Raw genomic sequence first — 16284 nt, 5'->3', positions numbered from 1 at the left:
TTCAATAGATTCAAATTTGTACTTCCTGATGAAAATCATGGCTTTGGTGGCTATGATAATAGTCTTGGATGGATTAACCATCAGATCTTTGACATTTTTGTCTGATATCCAAGGCTGTCTTCTTTCTTTGAAAGTTGTAGATCATAAAGCCTGCCTCCTTCAACTTTGTTGTTCAAGTTCTTTCTAGACTAGACATAGCAGAAAGGAAAATATATTCTTCGTCTAATCGGTTGTCTGAGAATTTTTTTCGTCATAATTAACGATTGAGTTTCTGCCCGCATCTAGTCTATAAATGCTCCTGGAATCTCGTGTCTTATTTATTATTATTTGTTCGATTGCCACATTGGAAGTATTATTAAGAGTCTCTTCGATGTCTATGAAAAGTCCTATCAGGTTTTAGCTGCTAGCTGTTTTAGCTCACAAAATGATTATGAGAGGAGGATTATCAGCGGCTAAGCAGACAAAGAACCAATTTTCAAAAATCTTATAATCAATCTTGTAATCTCATCAATTTTAGTTTTCTATTCTAAAAAAAAGAAATTCTATTATTCTCCGCTGATTTTTCGAGATCCGTCAGAAGTTTCAATAGATTCAAATTTGTACTTCCTGATGAAAATCATGGTTTTGGTGGCTATGATAATAATCTTGGATGGATTTTCTATCAGGATAATCCCTTTGGAATAACAAAGGCTATCTTAATTAGACAATTGATCATCATATAAGCCTAAGTCAGTAACTTTAGGCCTTTTATTCAAATTATTATCTGATAGACTGAATGTATTGTGATTCGGACGTTTTTATACAATAACTGGAACACATCCTTCTTTGTCCGCCGAATCCGAGGCAGCTGCAAAGGTGGGCTTATGAATTTTTGTAGTTAGCACTATTTTTTGAATCGATGCCTGGCAGCGCCGATTCATAACGAACTCAGATTTTGATCGGAACTGTAATTAACGATATTAATCTCTTGCGGTCGTTCGCTTTCTAAAGAAGCAACGACCTGGATTTTATTTAAATCATCGTTTATCCGAAATATGGTTTCCATATTGTTTCCACGAGTATTGTACGATATTACTCGGACAGAACCGTGAATGCTCAAGGCTTGACTTGTATTCCAGGTATCTGGGAGATACTGATTAGAGTGCCTCTTTCCGACGCAACTCCCCTATACTATTTAGCTCTTGGCACAATAACTAATCTTAAAATGGCTTGATGGAAGTTTCCTTTTTATTGATTGCATCCAGTTATATTCCTGAATGGATAGCTCTGCTACTGTAAACTCTTTTATCAGTCCAAGGTGAGAACCCATTCGGAGGGATGATAATAGAAAAAGATATGAAAAATATTAAATAATCAGATTTTATGAAAAATATGTATATTTTTCATAAAAATATATAAAACAGGAAAAAAATATATGAATTTACATCTATGACAATTTATCGAGTAAAATATCTATTATCTTTTTTCTTTTATCATTTGGATTCTTTATATTTTTTATTTCTTACTTGATTTTACACTTCAATGTAAAATACAATCTGAATAATTAAAAACAATATAAATATTATATTACATATAAAATTTGTGATTCGCTAATAAAGAAATATATATTTATATGTGTTAAGTATGCTTTATTGTGTATAAGTAATATCTATAAAATTATTCTCTTTCGTCTCTCTCTCTCTCTCTCTCTCTCTCTCTCTCTCTCTCTCTCTTTCATTCAATTACTTTTTCAGACACAATAATACATTATAGAATTAAATAAGCTATGCAGAACTGATTGATCCTGAATCCTGATAAATTTTTTTGAATACTTGTTTAATTATTATTTACTTATGATTCATTAATTGAGAAAAATACATAATTTCTTCTCCTAGTTATAATTTTCACATAAAACTGTAAATTTAATTTTTACTTCCAGATGCTGCACTATACATGTAAGATTATATACAATTTTTATACTTATATATTTTTACCGTTCAATGTTTTGTTTTAGCTATGCTGGTCCTGCAAACAAAATATTCATTATTGCATTCCAATTTGTTTATGCCATAATAAAAAAAAAGAAAAATTAAGATAAATATCTACATATATATATATTTAAAATATTGGCGAATTAAAAAATGTTTGATTTATTTTAAAATAAATTAAGTATCCTTACGTTTGCATCTGTTTACTGCCACTGAGCACTATATATGGCGATTGTGTTTCCTTCTGTTTTGCTTGCAACAAATTTAGTGTACCTAAAGGTGTATCCGTTGAAGACATTCGTTTCATTAAAACTTCTTGTTCAGCTTTCTTCATTCTCTTCTCCACCTAAAAGATTGAAGAATCATTATCACTTCAAATATTAGTCTTGATTGAATCTGATAATCTATAATCTGATAATATTTATAATATTCTGATATAATCCAATTAGTCTAATACGTATTTATAAAATAACAATAATCTATAAAAACCTTATTTTTTCCTGGACCTTTCCCATGAAATTTATGTGATAGGTATCGAAAAGCTTCCTTAGCACTCAAGACATGCCCGTCGTCATCAATATACTCAAGTTTAACGTTTGGTTTGAAACCTTCTTTTTCCTTGAAATCGGATGTTGGTCCATTAAAACGATCCCTCCTGCCAAATTTATCGTCATCCCTAAAACAAAAATAATACATGAACGAGCAAATAAAATAGATTCAAGTTATGAAGAATAAAAGAACTTCAAGTTGAGCTTTTTGTTTGTTAAAATTCAATTTTCCTCAAAATTATTAATTAAAGAAATATGACTACTTTTTTATTGTCTTAACCATATTTCGATATATAATATAATAATAAGATTTATAAGATATATAATAAGATATTATAGAGATAAGATAAAAATTAAAGCCCTTGAAATGCGATGTTTTGAAACTTGTGTCCACTACCAGTACAAAGAAATTTTTACGAAGAACGATGCATGTAAATCTTCAAGATACATCACATTATGCGATTAAATTAAAATAATTTTTAAGGTATGTCGTTTGAAGTTCAATATTAACTAACATTTAAAACATTTGTAATATAAACAAACTATATTTTATGATAAATATTGATGACATAAAAAAATTTAACAATTATGTAAAGATAATTTTCTTTTCCATTATCCTTATATTTATCCGAAATTTAAATACGCTCAAAAATATCAAACATTTCAATATTCTGTTAAACATAGAATCCATTAGATATAGATCATTTGATCTATGTAAAATCCATAATGGTATAAATTTATATACATGCAAGCCTCAGTAATAAATAAAACAATTGTGGTCATTCCTAAAGATAAAAACAGTAAATCTTTCCTGAATAGATCTGTTTTGCTGTTGTCCTGTAATCTAACATTTGGCACTTGATCTTCTCGTGAACGGAGATTTGTCTAGAGTCTTAACACGATTCGCAGCAATGGAATCGCATAATATAAACATACCTTAACAAATCCTACTCTCTTCTCGGGCCGTGTTCACCTCCGATTAAGCGGTAAACTCTCATAGTGGTAGCGGATCACTCGTTCCGAGCACCGATTTCCGGGCTCTATTTAAAACTGTTAACTGACAGTTTGAAATTCACTAGAGACTTGTCTAACACAGTACTTGTGGAAGCGCATTCGACATAAGAATCATTTCTTACGTGTTTTCTCTACGCGATATATATATTTGAAACACGTGAGAGATTATCGTATATCGAATCGCGATAATATATAGCTCGCTTACCCGTATGTTTTATCTTCTATCGAATAATTCTGAGCTTGTAGATGTGCGAATCGTGACGCCGAAGGGCGATTGCTATCCTCTTTCTGCAAGTAACCTTTACTCATGGCTAATTTTAAAGCTCCACCTACCCCATGACCGAGTGATGGTTCGGCGTCCAGAATCGCAGCTTCCATTACAACTGGTTCTGAAGTATTCTCATCTATTTATACAAAATTTATGTTTAGGAAAAGGAAACATTTAAAATAATTCGATTATAATAACAAATTAATGAATATACATACACATACACACACGCGCGCGCACACACGCACACGCACGCACGCACGCACGCACGCGCACCACACACACACACATTTATAAAAATAAATTATTTTGTTTTTTCTTATAAAAAATTATCAGTTTTTATATCAAATCTATCTTAAATATATGAATACCTAAATGCACTGTATTCCAGGCACCACGGCCATCATCTTCCTCTTCATTCGCAGGCGGCTCATCTTTAATTCCATCCATTTCAAAGTCCTATAACATTTATATTACAAATGCAACGTTATATACTAACATAAATGTTTAATAATATATTATATTTAATATACCATGAGTTCTTGTCCGTTCTCCTCTCTGTTTCCGGCAAGTCCATAAGTCGGTATATCGCCCAAAGTTCTACAGAACTCTGCAGTAGAATTAAGAACGATATTTCCAGGTTGATTTTCCTCCGCGTTAAGAATTTCTTGTTTTATTGTTTCAACAGTCTTTTGAATGCCAACTGAATGTCCTTCCTTCAAACGCTGAGTTTTCTTTAGAGCTAATTGTAATTCTAATTCTTTATCATCTTCTTCAAGTTTTATCCCAGTAAGATCTTCTGTAGGAGCTGTTAATAATAATTTTAGTAAATTTAATAGATAATATAATAGATAATATAATATAATACGTTATCTACATATAGATTTAAAAGTATGAAAACCAAATATAAAATTTGATAACAATTTGTTATGCATATTTTATATATATATATATATATATATATATTAGTATAGACTACACAATAATTGAACAGAAAACGTTTCATTCAAATTAGAGTTCAATTTATGAATACATAAATTATGCTCAAATAGATTTGTATGACTAATTTTTATGAAATCATATATTTTTATTAATTACCTTCTAAATCATCAACATCTAAAGCATCATTATCTTTCATATCTTCCGGTTTTTTCCTTCTCCTACTCCCAAGATCTCTAAGATAATCGTTGTCCACGGGAACTAAATCATCAGCCTTCAATTTCTTTTTTGTTCTAATTTTTCGAATCTACAATCATATATAATTTTTGTATTATATCTTGAAGGATATTTCATGAGTATTTCTTCTAAAATTGTATTATGATTTACAGATTATCACCGCATGAACCATTAGTAATGTCAACATTTCGTGAATATTGTATTGTTCATTTCATCAGAGTTAGAAGAAAGCAAATCTGATCAAGTAAACTGCAACATTCATATTAACAATATCAACAATGATTCATAGCATGGTAATAATCTGCAAATATATAACCTTATTATAAAGAATGTTATATTTTAAAAGCGAAATATAGACAAATCTAGACAAATATAAACAAATCTATATTTAAAGAATATTACCTAGTACAGATAGAAAACTATAATTATACAAATAATTTTTTACCTTCTTCTTTGGTTTCTTGAATTTTGCAAGTTCTTCTTCATTATAATATTCACTTGCTAATTTCGGTTCTACCATTTGTAGCGTTTCTAGTTTCTTATTTGCTAAGCGTTGCTTCACTGTCTCTATTTGACGTCGCTTAAATTCTACTGCATTATTGGCACCCAATACAAAATTGTCTTTTTTCTCACCATCAATTTCTTCATCGTACTTTTCTAAAATTTTATTCTTAGGAAATCCATACTCATCAAAGTTTTCATCAGCATATGGATCATATGTAGGCTTCTTAATCTTATTTAAAACACTACGTTTGTAACGTTCATTGTCAATCATATTCACATTTACAAGTAAATCATTACTTTCACTTAATATTTCTTGATCCTTCAATGTTAGGATTACAGTTTTGCCTTCTTCAAATGTTTCCTATAAAATATTTCTTATTTAAAAAGGATTAATCAAAAAAAATAAATAGATTTAATTTATACATTATATATATATATGTTTTGAAACAATTATCATATAAGAATCAAAATTATGTTACTTTTTAAAGTTAAAATTAATGATTTTTAAAATTTAGTTACGTTAAAAATTATATAAAAAAAATAATTTAGTTAAAAGTTATATTAAAGTTAAATTAATTTTAAAAAGTATTATTTACATACTAAAGAATGTAACTTTTTAAAATTGGATTATTTTAAATAAATTAAAACAAATACAAAAAATAAAATAAATTTTATTTTTATAAAAAATTTTAACTTAGAAAAATGTTAAAAAATTAAAATGAAATTGATGTGTTTTTAGATTGACATGAAAAATTAGATTGAAATAATGTGTTTTTAAAAATAGTTGAAGTTAAAAATTAAATTGTTTAAAATTAACTGAATTAAATTAAAAATTATTAATTTATTCACTTTATTTTACTTGAGTTGTATTTGTGTTAACTATTACTATAATTGACTAGTTATTCTATTATATTTTAATAAAAATTAATATCATATTATCATATATTATATTATATATTATATTATAAGTATATAATATTATATTATTATACTTACAACATCATGCTCGACTGTAAGACCTTTTAAATCTTTCTGAGTATATGCTGTATTGCGAGCAATATGTATTTCCTCTTTAACCAAATTACCAATACCAAACTCTTCATCCAATTGATCTAACATCTTTGCCTTAAATGAAAATAAGACATTTAAAAATCTAAGAGCTAAAAGAACAGCTAAACAAATTTTTTTTTAATATTATGATGTATAAAATTATTGTAAAATTTATTATTGTAAAATATATATATATATATATATATGTATATGTGTATATATATATATATATATATATATATATATATATATATATACACACATATACATATATATATATATATATATTTCTTGTTTTTACAATTTTAAATATAGTACTTTAAAAATTAATATCAATGTATTTAATATATTCAACATAAAACAGTAACATAAAAATTATATTAAGACATTACTCTCATTTCTGCTTTCTTTTTTTCTTCTTCTAATTGTCTAGATTTGTTGATCCATGCTTGGGTATCATCATCTGAATCACATTCACCCAAATTCTTCATCTTTGATAAATTTGCCTCAATTTGTCTTTTTTCCTTCTGAGTACCTATCTTTTCTCTCAACTTCTGCGCCTTTATTTTATCACTATTGTTTGGTGCTGGTTTATGATAAAACTCACCCAGATCGTCTTTAATTTTACTAGGATCATCTTTAGATGCATTATCTACTTCTAATGGTTTTAATCCCAACTTTGCACGAAGTTTATTAGTTTCTTCAATGGATAATGAGGTTTGCGATGCTCCACCTTTAGCTGGAGATGGACTGCGCTGTTTGGAAATTTCAGGTGGTGGAGGCGTTGAAGGATGCGATGATTTTGATATTTTCGGTGGAGGTGGAGCATTAACAATTTCAACTGAAAATGAAAGGAAAAAAATCTATTTTTATTCTTTAATTTTATATATATAAAATTTCTATAAAAAAAAAGAAAATATATACATATTTCTCATTTGGATTATAGAAAAAATATATATACTAATAGATGTGTTTGCTTTGGATGCTCAAGTATTTTAAGTACTTATAAATGCTCATTTATTTTGACATTATAAGTGCTCAAAGAAACATTCATAATGTACTATTATAAATATTGCTTACAAATGTTTTTTACATCAAAGTACAGCAGTAAAAGAGTGAGAGCTTATAAACTTTTAGTCTTTTTAGTCTAAAGCAAATGCAATAAAAGAACAGTATGACTTAATTTTATAATATAATTATATATATATATAAAATTATATGTTAAGCAGAGAACAAAATTTGAAAAATGCTGAAATAAATAAAATATATACAAAATATTTGTAACTTAAAAAGAAGAATTCACAAATATTTATTTCCTTAAAATTAAACAATTTTTATTTGAAATATTTTTCTCAAGAATGCATTTCTTCAAAAATATTTAAAATGATTTCTACGGACTTACACAGTATAAGAATAAGTATAAATTCCTATTGAAAATAAAATTAAAACTTGAAAATATTTACATAAAAATATACAAATCTGCAATATGCAATTATTAATTAACTTAAATTGTTTACTATGATAAAACATTTTCCATACAACTTTGCAATTGAGGTATCAGTTTTTTAAGAGTATTTAATCAGAAACATCATACAATTTTCAATATTTTTAGTATAAGTATTATGATCACCTTTATCGTCAAATGATTCCAATAAAAGTAATGCTCACGCAAATAATATATGAATTAATTTTTCTTTATTCACCATTTTTTTATTACACTTATAATAGCTTATAAGCACCGAAGCAATTTAGCTTGTTGAGTGAGACAAGCAGTAAACATAAGTGCATTACTTATATTCAAAGCAGATATACTTTTCATTATATATGCTATATATATATATATATATATATATATATTGTAATGTAAATGAGATATGAGAAAAGGATCGTACCATCGCTATCATAGTCCTTACGCTCTTTCCTCCTGTGCTTTTTATGATGCCTATGCTTGTCAGACTTCTCGCGGTCGGGCGTGTAGCTTCTGGAGCGGCTGCGGTGACGCTTCTTCTTGGCATCGCGAGACTTCTCGGTTTTGTGACGTTTGTTAGAACCCATGTCAGCACTCGCGGTACAACGCCGACGTGGAATTTATTATTACGCTCGTTTTACGTCGTAATTACGGCTTCGATCGCTCCGTAGCGATGTTACGTATTACTCGTGTTGATCAAATCGGCGACGGACCGGATCGTACACCCGCGCGATCAACACCGAAACGATACGGACTCTGCAGCTATGTGATCGGCCCACTTGTATTTCTATCCCGAATTATGCGTGTATCCGCTGCTGTATCCACCATTAAATTACGCGTGCGTGTCTCTGCGCATGTGCGCACTACGCGAATCGAAGAACGCTAGTCTAAGTCCCGGTCTACAATAGGATGATTTAAGACCTAAGCCATAAGAAATGGACGAATCAGAGTCAAAGAATGGAAGAATACTCGACTATGATTGGTCAATTTCTTGACTTAAAGCTTAAATCACCTATTGTATACCGGGACTAAAGGTCATTGCACGTGAAAAAATTTTAGTGATAATCGTAAGCGAATTAACCAACTACAATCAATTATTTTTAGACTGTAAGGAGTATAATTGATTGGTCAATTTGCTTATGATCTTGCAATTACGATTAAAATTTTTGTGCAATGGCCTTAATTATCATAATAATGTCTTTTTATGACCGATGTCATTTTCAGCATCAAAATAGATCTCATGAGCAAAAATAATTAAAAAATCACTTAGATTTCATTATTTCGCATGAATTTTGGGCCGGTCTCACCAACTCCGGTTAACCTTAATCGGCGGATTGTCTAATTGAAATTGACCAATCACATTTGCACAAACTATTTTTAGAGGCACTTTTATCGATAAAAGAAGATTCAAAATATGGACCAAAATCTCGTTGCAAATGATGCGAAATGTTTGATTGACTAATCAGAACAAAGGATTTCATTAATTGACCAATCAAAGGTGCTTCGAAATGTCAAATGGATTGCACTCTGATAAGTACAAATCTATTCAAATTAAATCTATGACAAAAGCGATATTACAAAAGAAAAAAAAAAAAAAACGTGCAGATGACGGGAATTTGTTTGTTGGGGTAATCTGGGAGTTCGGAGCTAGTTGAAGCTTGAGGTCGGTTAGTGGTCAGTAATCTGTGGTCTGTTCCGTGAGTGGTACGAGTGTGGGATAAGAAGTCGAATAGACAGGTGACAAGCTCCGTGTGATCGTACAGTGAATTCGATCACTCGCATAACAGTCTACGATTTGATGTCGAATTTCTGTCGATAATCATGATAACGTTACTGTCTACCGAGATAATCAACATCATCCTGCAGCAGCAGAGCATCAGCTTCAAGGACGTCGTGAATTTTAGTCTTACATGCAAACGATTCCTCAATATACTCAACGACAACATGCTGTGGCAAAAGAAGGTTTATCAGAGGTAACCTCGTCATCCTTGCGAAATTCTCGCGATTTAAAAAATAACCGACGTTGCCTGGAATGCGAATTCAGCGATAAAACGGTGATTACCATCACCATAATAAACACAAAGATTATAAATATTTACCTTTTTTTTTCTTATAATTGCCTTCTATATACCATTGTTACAGTCGTGGTATTAATAAGCAAGTAAAGATCTGTTTTTTTTTTTAAATTTGATTGAAGCTTAAGGTGCCTTCAGCTTAATGTTTAAGTTATTTAGCACAAAAGAATTCCGAAAGAATAACCGATCCGCATAGTTGTTTAAAGTTGTCAAATTTCATGGATTTAAACTCTATGAATACTCGCACACATATTTAGAAACGGGAATAGGCACTTTGGAGTTGATTATAAATAATCATAAGATTATTTTGTATATATATCATATATCGATTGAAGTTAATAAACCTATTCTTTTTGTTTCTGTTGGAGAAAAAAATTAGAAAAGATAAATCATGCAAGAAATTTAGCTAAAAAAAGCAAGTCTAAGCTAATGGTATCATATAATCCCATTAAAGATACTTATTTCCTCTTTACCCAAAGAAGACCCTCTCCTCCTAATAGAAGTAACACATGGATTAATATTTATAATCACAAATTAATCAGCAGATTCAAATTCAATTCTCACTTCATATTTACCAAATCTAAAATTCTATAATTTTTGAGGATTTTCTCATGGAAATTTAAAAAGTTCCAGAGCAGTTCTCAAAGCATAAAACTTAGATTAAAAGTCAAAAAAGAGGATAAATACTAGAAATGAAAACCTCATAGTCTAATTTTTTAAACTGAAAGAAAATAAAGATAAACCCTTAAATTTAATCTATATTGATAGAAATGAATATTGAGTGACTAGCAAGTGAGTAGCAATTAAATGTGATTTGATGAATCTAAAAGTATAAACCAATTACATTTAATTGCTACTTAGCCATTCCAGTGAGCAGTTGTACTGGATTCAACCAATAATATATTTTTACAAATAACAACATATTTTTTTATTTTGATTTATTCTAGGTGGCCTCATTTAAGAAGACTTTATGAAAAAGAGATACAAAATTCAAAATATATAAATTTTAAAGATCAAGTAAAAGTCAGCATAGAATGTAAATATAAATTGGAGCATTATCTATCGTTGATGGCCAAAAAACATTTTCAAAAAGACGAATTATGCGATATTGATATGGAAGATTTTGATTGTTTATTTCGCCCAAATATGGGTGCGCATTCTATGAGTTACCATTTTTTCATGGCTGAGTTAATATATTTGACTACGTTGTCACCATAGTAAGATTTGATAAAACTATTGATATCGCAGACAAATGTATGACTTCATTGCACAGCTAATATGCATATATTTTTTTAGTTCCAATGATTGTAACTTGACGCATCAATATTATGGCAAGAAACTTCTTTCATATGTGCATAAATGTTATCTAAAGGAAGCATGGAAAGAGTTTATCAATAGTCCCAAAGAACAACAAATTTTAGAACGAGCAGCTACCATTGTAACACAATGGTATCAGCCTCTGAAACATATCTATTATTTAGATGTGGAGGCTGAACTGGACAATATCACAAAACAGGTATTGGAGGACCTTAAAAAAGCACACCCTACACATCCAATATTTTCGACGTCGGCTAAGCAATTTTCTTTTTGGAAATGCAACAACATCGATAACAATCAATGGAGCAGGCAGATAGAACAGCAGATTATAGATGCAGTTCGAGCAGTTTTATTTGTTAAATTAGGCTTCTGTGGAATTGATGAGCTTACCAATGAAGAAAACAAGGTTTATGAACTAGAAGAAATTATCATAGACGGCGTAAGTTATTATGTATTATGATCATATTTACAAGTGTATTTTTACATTTATTATAATATTGAAATCTTTTTATTGTAATTTATAATATATAGGTTTTAAAAAACAAAATTGGTAACTCTATAACTTTGGCAGTAATATTCCACAGTGTGGCGAGAAGGCTTGGCGTACGCTGCAATCTAATATTCGTTCCTACTCATCATTTTTTAAGTTGGAAGCCGTAAGCATAATTTTAGTTTGCATCTCATTTCTTCAAACTTTTCTCTTTTATACTTTTATTATACACGAGCATCTGTGCCTGGATGCACTTGCATATATGCATGCATTTGTACTACATAACTTTTTATTGTTTATAGTAATACAGAAAATTCTGAAGATGAAGAATATCTCTATATTGATATTTTACAAGGTGGAGCTATTCGAAGCAAGAATGATTGTCCTAGAACTCGTGGTAGAAGATGTCCTATAGAAAATTTCAATAAGCATTTTGAGATGAATCCTTCACAGGTTAATATTTTTTAATAAATTAATTGCTTTTATGAAACTTTGTTGAATTTATAAAAATAATTGGCAAAAATATTGTGAATAATCAATTAGGAACAGAGATAATTCAATAAAATGTGTTTTTTATGTGTGATTGAACAAAGTAATCTGTTATAATTTTATTTTATATATGCAATCTTTGTTTTAAGATGGCATTACGAATGATTAACTATTTGCAAATGGTTAATCCTAATTATCAACATCATTACGATCGATCTCTACAATTGCGTTCACTATTGGAGTTCCGATATATGTTGAATCCGTTCGATAGAGATACTATTCAGCAATTAGGTCTCCATTATGTGCAGAATCACATAAGATTATCAAATATCAGAATTCCATTAGAAAGGATATTGGTATGTAAATTAATTTATATATATAGATAAATATGCACAAATTCAAAGATTCTCATTTTCAAATTTTTTTCATTTTTTGAAACATTTCTTTTATCACACTATAATAAAAATCTGTTATTCAATATAAAAATCAATAGCAAGCAAATTAGAAACTTCTTTTAGTTCCCTATATAAACATATATTGTATAGGTGAAATTACTACATTGCTTTTCATATATTTATCTGCTAATAATTGAAATAATTGTTGTAAAAAATGTTTTAAAAAATGTTGCAAAAAAATAATTTTTCCCCATTCTTTATATATGCAGGAGTGCTGCAACGATGACTCTATAGAAGGACGGCAAATTGCCTCCATCTTAAATCGGTTCGGACGAATGGCAAGGCTTATTGAGGTAATTATAATTTATTATTGAAAGTATATTACGCATCAAGTTAGTGTCTAAAAAATTTTTTAATGCTTATAAATGAATAATAATTTAATTATAGTATCTAATAATTAATATTCATTGTATATAATGCAGTATATTAATTGCTAATATGTAATTGGTAAATGTAATCTGAATATGAAAAAAAATTTTAAACATTTTGAAAATATATTAAACACATACGAAAAATATATTTCTATTATGGATTATATTTTTCAGCCAGAGTTAGCACCTACAAATGTTATAACACCACAAGAAAGGCCGTGTAAAATGAAATATGCAGTTGGGATGATCTTGACTTGGAATGATAGAGATGATATGAATCATACTGGAGTAATAATTGGTTGGAGTAAAAGTTATAATACATGCATGGCTAGAGAATCTAGATTTAGAATTTTACATAATCAAAGGATTCCTGAAGCCATTACTTTATCACAACCATTTTACACTATTCTGTGTGAAAATGGCGATAAGTACTACGCTGCCGAAGGTACAAGAAGATTGCTAGATGCATCTTACATACATATATGATGTTGTTAATGTGCAATATACAATTTTTTTGTTTTAGATTCTGTAATAGAGGCAGCTTTACCAAAATTTATCCGACATAATAAAATTGGTCAATATTTTTGTAAATATGCGTGGTCTCATTATGTACCAAACGAAGTACTAGCGACATATTATCCACAAGATATGGCGTTTCTTAGTACGCTTCGTCTACCATCATCTTTTGACTATCCACATCTTTAACCTTTTTTTTTATAAAAGAATTGTAAGATATATCCTACGCCTTTCTTACTCATTTATTACTCATAGTATTATTTTGACTCAGGTATGCCTTTATATATAATTAATTTATGTATAATTTATATATTATATGTACTGAGAAATTATTGATTTAGGAATGAGAAAACTGTGATGTATAAATAATTGTTGTAAAACAAAATTTTTCTAAAGAGATTTGTATATATATATATTTTTACAACAAAAAACGCTTGTATATAAACATTTGATAAATGTATGTCCTTATTTATACATATAAAAGTGTTTCATTTTTATAATAAGATTCAAAGTGATCTCTTTATCTATTTTGTATAGTTGTCTCTGAGTTGTATGATGGATAAGAATATAAAAAATCAAGAGGAAATGGATAATAATATATTGAAATGGAAATACAGGAGAACCAATTTACGATATCTCGAACGTAAAATTCTGTTGCCATTAAAGTTAAAAACTAAATATTAATGAATAATGAAATGGTTTTTATTATTAATTTTGATCAAAAAATACTTTTTGATCAAACTTTTTGATAATAACGATAAAGATGAAAATTTAAATGTTATAAATTACATAACATCATATATAAAGTTTTAAATATTTGCAATGGAAAAAAAATTTATCAACTTTAAACTAAACATGCAAAAAATTCAGTTAAAAAGAACAGGTCTGTAAGTACAAGTAATAAATTCAAGTTTTAATGCGTAGATTTCTCTCTAATAGCGAATTCCATTCACTACACTACACCAGGTAAGTGCACATTAAAGACTGCTACCAGGTGATATAATATATTCATTTCAACATTGTTAAAGATAGGAATTTCTTTTAAATTTATTTGTATAGCATCAATATTTATATTAATTTCTGGCATTTTTGTTTCCTTTCTCGAAGTAAGAGTATCTAGAAAGCCCGTTATATAATCTCTATCATTCTCTTCATAGTTGCTTAGTAATACATATCTTGTATATAAAGAAATAAATATAAGTTTTAAATTATTTTTATTATTTGATAACGCGTTAGGAACTGGATTCTTGGATCTGATTACAGAAAAGAGATTTTCTATACAATCATGAATCATATGACCAGTAAAAACAAATTTAAGTTTTTTTCTCTTCTAAATAAATAATTAGCAAGTTTTATAATCATTCCTTTTTGTACAGGTTTGAATTGTCCTTTATTACCAACCTTTAAATTTTTTAAAAGATCAATAAAATCATATAAGAGATACTTTCATTGAATTTTTCTATATGTAATTTCCTTAGAGCTACAGAGATGTATCTCGAAGTCATTAATTTAAATCATGTACTTATTGTATGAACCATGCTATTGTCAAATAATGAGGAGCATTATTCTCATCTGCTAAAAATTCTAAGGCTACTAACGTATTTAAAACATTTTTTGCTATATTTACAGCATTTTTAGAATCTATAGTCAGATTTATTTAATCTTGGTGTTAACAAACATTCTAAATTTTTTTGTTCATTAAGTAATTCTTTAAGATGATTAGCATATATTATATTTGTGAGCAACTTATATTTTTCCTGCAATGTAAAAGGAATTGTAAGAAATTTATTATTTAATGTGCACGTCTTTATATTTTTTAGAAAATATGCTGCATCAGCTAAAAGATACAATTGTTTATCAGGATCACATGAATTTTATTTACTATTTATGAATACCGTCTCGCTGTTATCCCAATTTTCCGCTATAATGCCATATTATTCAATCCCATGTCAGATCTAATATTATTTACAGTTAAATTGATTGATTTTGCTTTATGCAGAATCTGAAAAATAATTAGTTTTAAAACAACTCTATCAAAACTATTTCCCGTAAAATAATAACCAACAATTTGGCTCCATCTCAACATCAAATCGCCCAGCATAAATAGTAAATCATGCATTGCACCTGTATGACTAGGCACTGTAACCCTTCCTAAATAAGAATGTGTGGCTGTGTCAAATATTCTTCCTGATGTAATCCACATTTCGTCCATAAGAGAACATGCTTGCATTTTGAAACTGCGATATCTTAATCTTCAAAAATTTGAAGTGTAGTGAATGGAATTCACTATTAGAGAGAAACCTACGCGTTAAAACTTGAATTTATTACTTGTACTTACAGACCTGTTCTTTTTAAATTTTCTGAATTTTTTGTATGTTTAGTTTAAAGTTGATAAATTTTTTTTCCATTGCAAATATTTAAAACTTTATATATGATGTTATGTAATTTATAACATTTAAATTTTCATCTTTATCGTTATTATCAAAAAGTTTGATCAAAAAGTATTTTTTGATCAAAATTAATAATAAAAACCATTTCATTATTCATTAATATTTAGTTTTTAATCTTAATGGCAA

The 16284-nt window shown here is 28.5% G+C and overlaps 2 protein-coding genes and 1 pseudogene across 3 annotated transcripts; 1 reads left to right on the top strand and 2 right to left on the bottom strand.

The window, feature by feature from the left end:
- Positions 1-1798: 1798 nt before the first annotated feature.
- LOC105430700 (U4/U6.U5 tri-snRNP-associated protein 1) lies at positions 1799-8858 on the bottom strand. 2 transcript variants are annotated; one of them, XM_089078436.1, is made up of 11 exons: positions 8420-8856; positions 6920-7368; positions 6474-6602; positions 5419-5838; positions 4896-5043; positions 4331-4605; positions 4169-4256; positions 3735-3933; positions 2457-2643; positions 2159-2313; positions 1799-2004 (listed from the first exon to the last, which is right to left on the bottom strand). In XM_089078436.1, the coding sequence occupies exons 1-11, from the start codon at positions 8580-8582 to the stop codon at positions 1977-1979; spliced, it is 2241 nt and encodes a 746-aa protein (XP_088934562.1). In that variant the 5' UTR covers positions 8583-8856; the 3' UTR covers positions 1799-1976. The 2 variants fall into 2 exon arrangements, 1 of the variants encoding a protein (XP_088934562.1); XR_016139590.1 differs by lacking the exons at positions 1799-2004; positions 2159-2313 and adding an exon at positions 3452-3572 and having other exon boundaries at positions 2505-2643; positions 8420-8858.
- A 705-nt stretch (positions 8859-9563) lies between these two features.
- LOC105430701 (F-box only protein 21) lies at positions 9564-14191 on the top strand. Its single transcript, XM_011644375.3, has 9 exons — positions 9564-9968; positions 11018-11287; positions 11367-11826; positions 11919-12043; positions 12180-12330; positions 12516-12722; positions 13031-13114; positions 13367-13637; positions 13716-14191. Exons 1-9 carry the CDS (start codon positions 9817-9819, stop codon positions 13895-13897), a joined length of 1902 nt encoding a protein of 633 aa, XP_011642677.2. The 5' UTR covers positions 9564-9816; the 3' UTR covers positions 13898-14191.
- On the bottom strand, positions 13155-15938 carry LOC148936327 (uncharacterized; annotated as a pseudogene).
- Positions 15939-16284: the final 346 nt, after the last annotated feature.

This window comes from Pogonomyrmex barbatus, unplaced genomic scaffold (assembly GCF_055798465.1).
Source record: "Pogonomyrmex barbatus isolate J1 unplaced genomic scaffold, ASM5579846v1 scaffold23, whole genome shotgun sequence".
In the NCBI taxonomy this organism is placed as follows: domain Eukaryota; kingdom Metazoa; phylum Arthropoda; class Insecta; order Hymenoptera; family Formicidae; genus Pogonomyrmex; species Pogonomyrmex barbatus.
This window is presented reverse-complemented; position numbering and strand designations above follow the sequence as displayed.

Bases quoted from the DNA above. Each gene is read 5' to 3' on its own strand.
- LOC105430701 (XM_011644375.3), top strand. From the start codon at position 9,817: ATGATAACGTTACTGTCTACCGAGATAATCAACATCATCCTGCAGCAG. The intron at 11,827-11,918 runs GTAAGTTATTAT...TATAATATATAG, and splicing joins AAGAAATTATCATAGACGGC to GTTTTAAAAAACAAAATTGG. The intron at 12,331-12,515 runs GTTAATATTTTT...CTTTGTTTTAAG, and splicing joins TTGAGATGAATCCTTCACAG to ATGGCATTACGAATGATTAA.
- LOC105430700 (XM_089078436.1), bottom strand. From the start codon at position 8,582: ATGGGTTCTAACAAACGTCACAAAACCGAGAAGTCTCGCGATGCCAAG. The intron at 6,603-6,919 runs GTAATGTCTTAA...TTTTCATTTAAG, and splicing joins AAAAGAAAGCAGAAATGAGA to GCAAAGATGTTAGATCAATT. The intron at 5,044-5,418 runs GTAAAAAATTAT...ATATGATTGTAG, and splicing joins TCAAGAAACCAAAGAAGAAG to ATTCGAAAAATTAGAACAAA.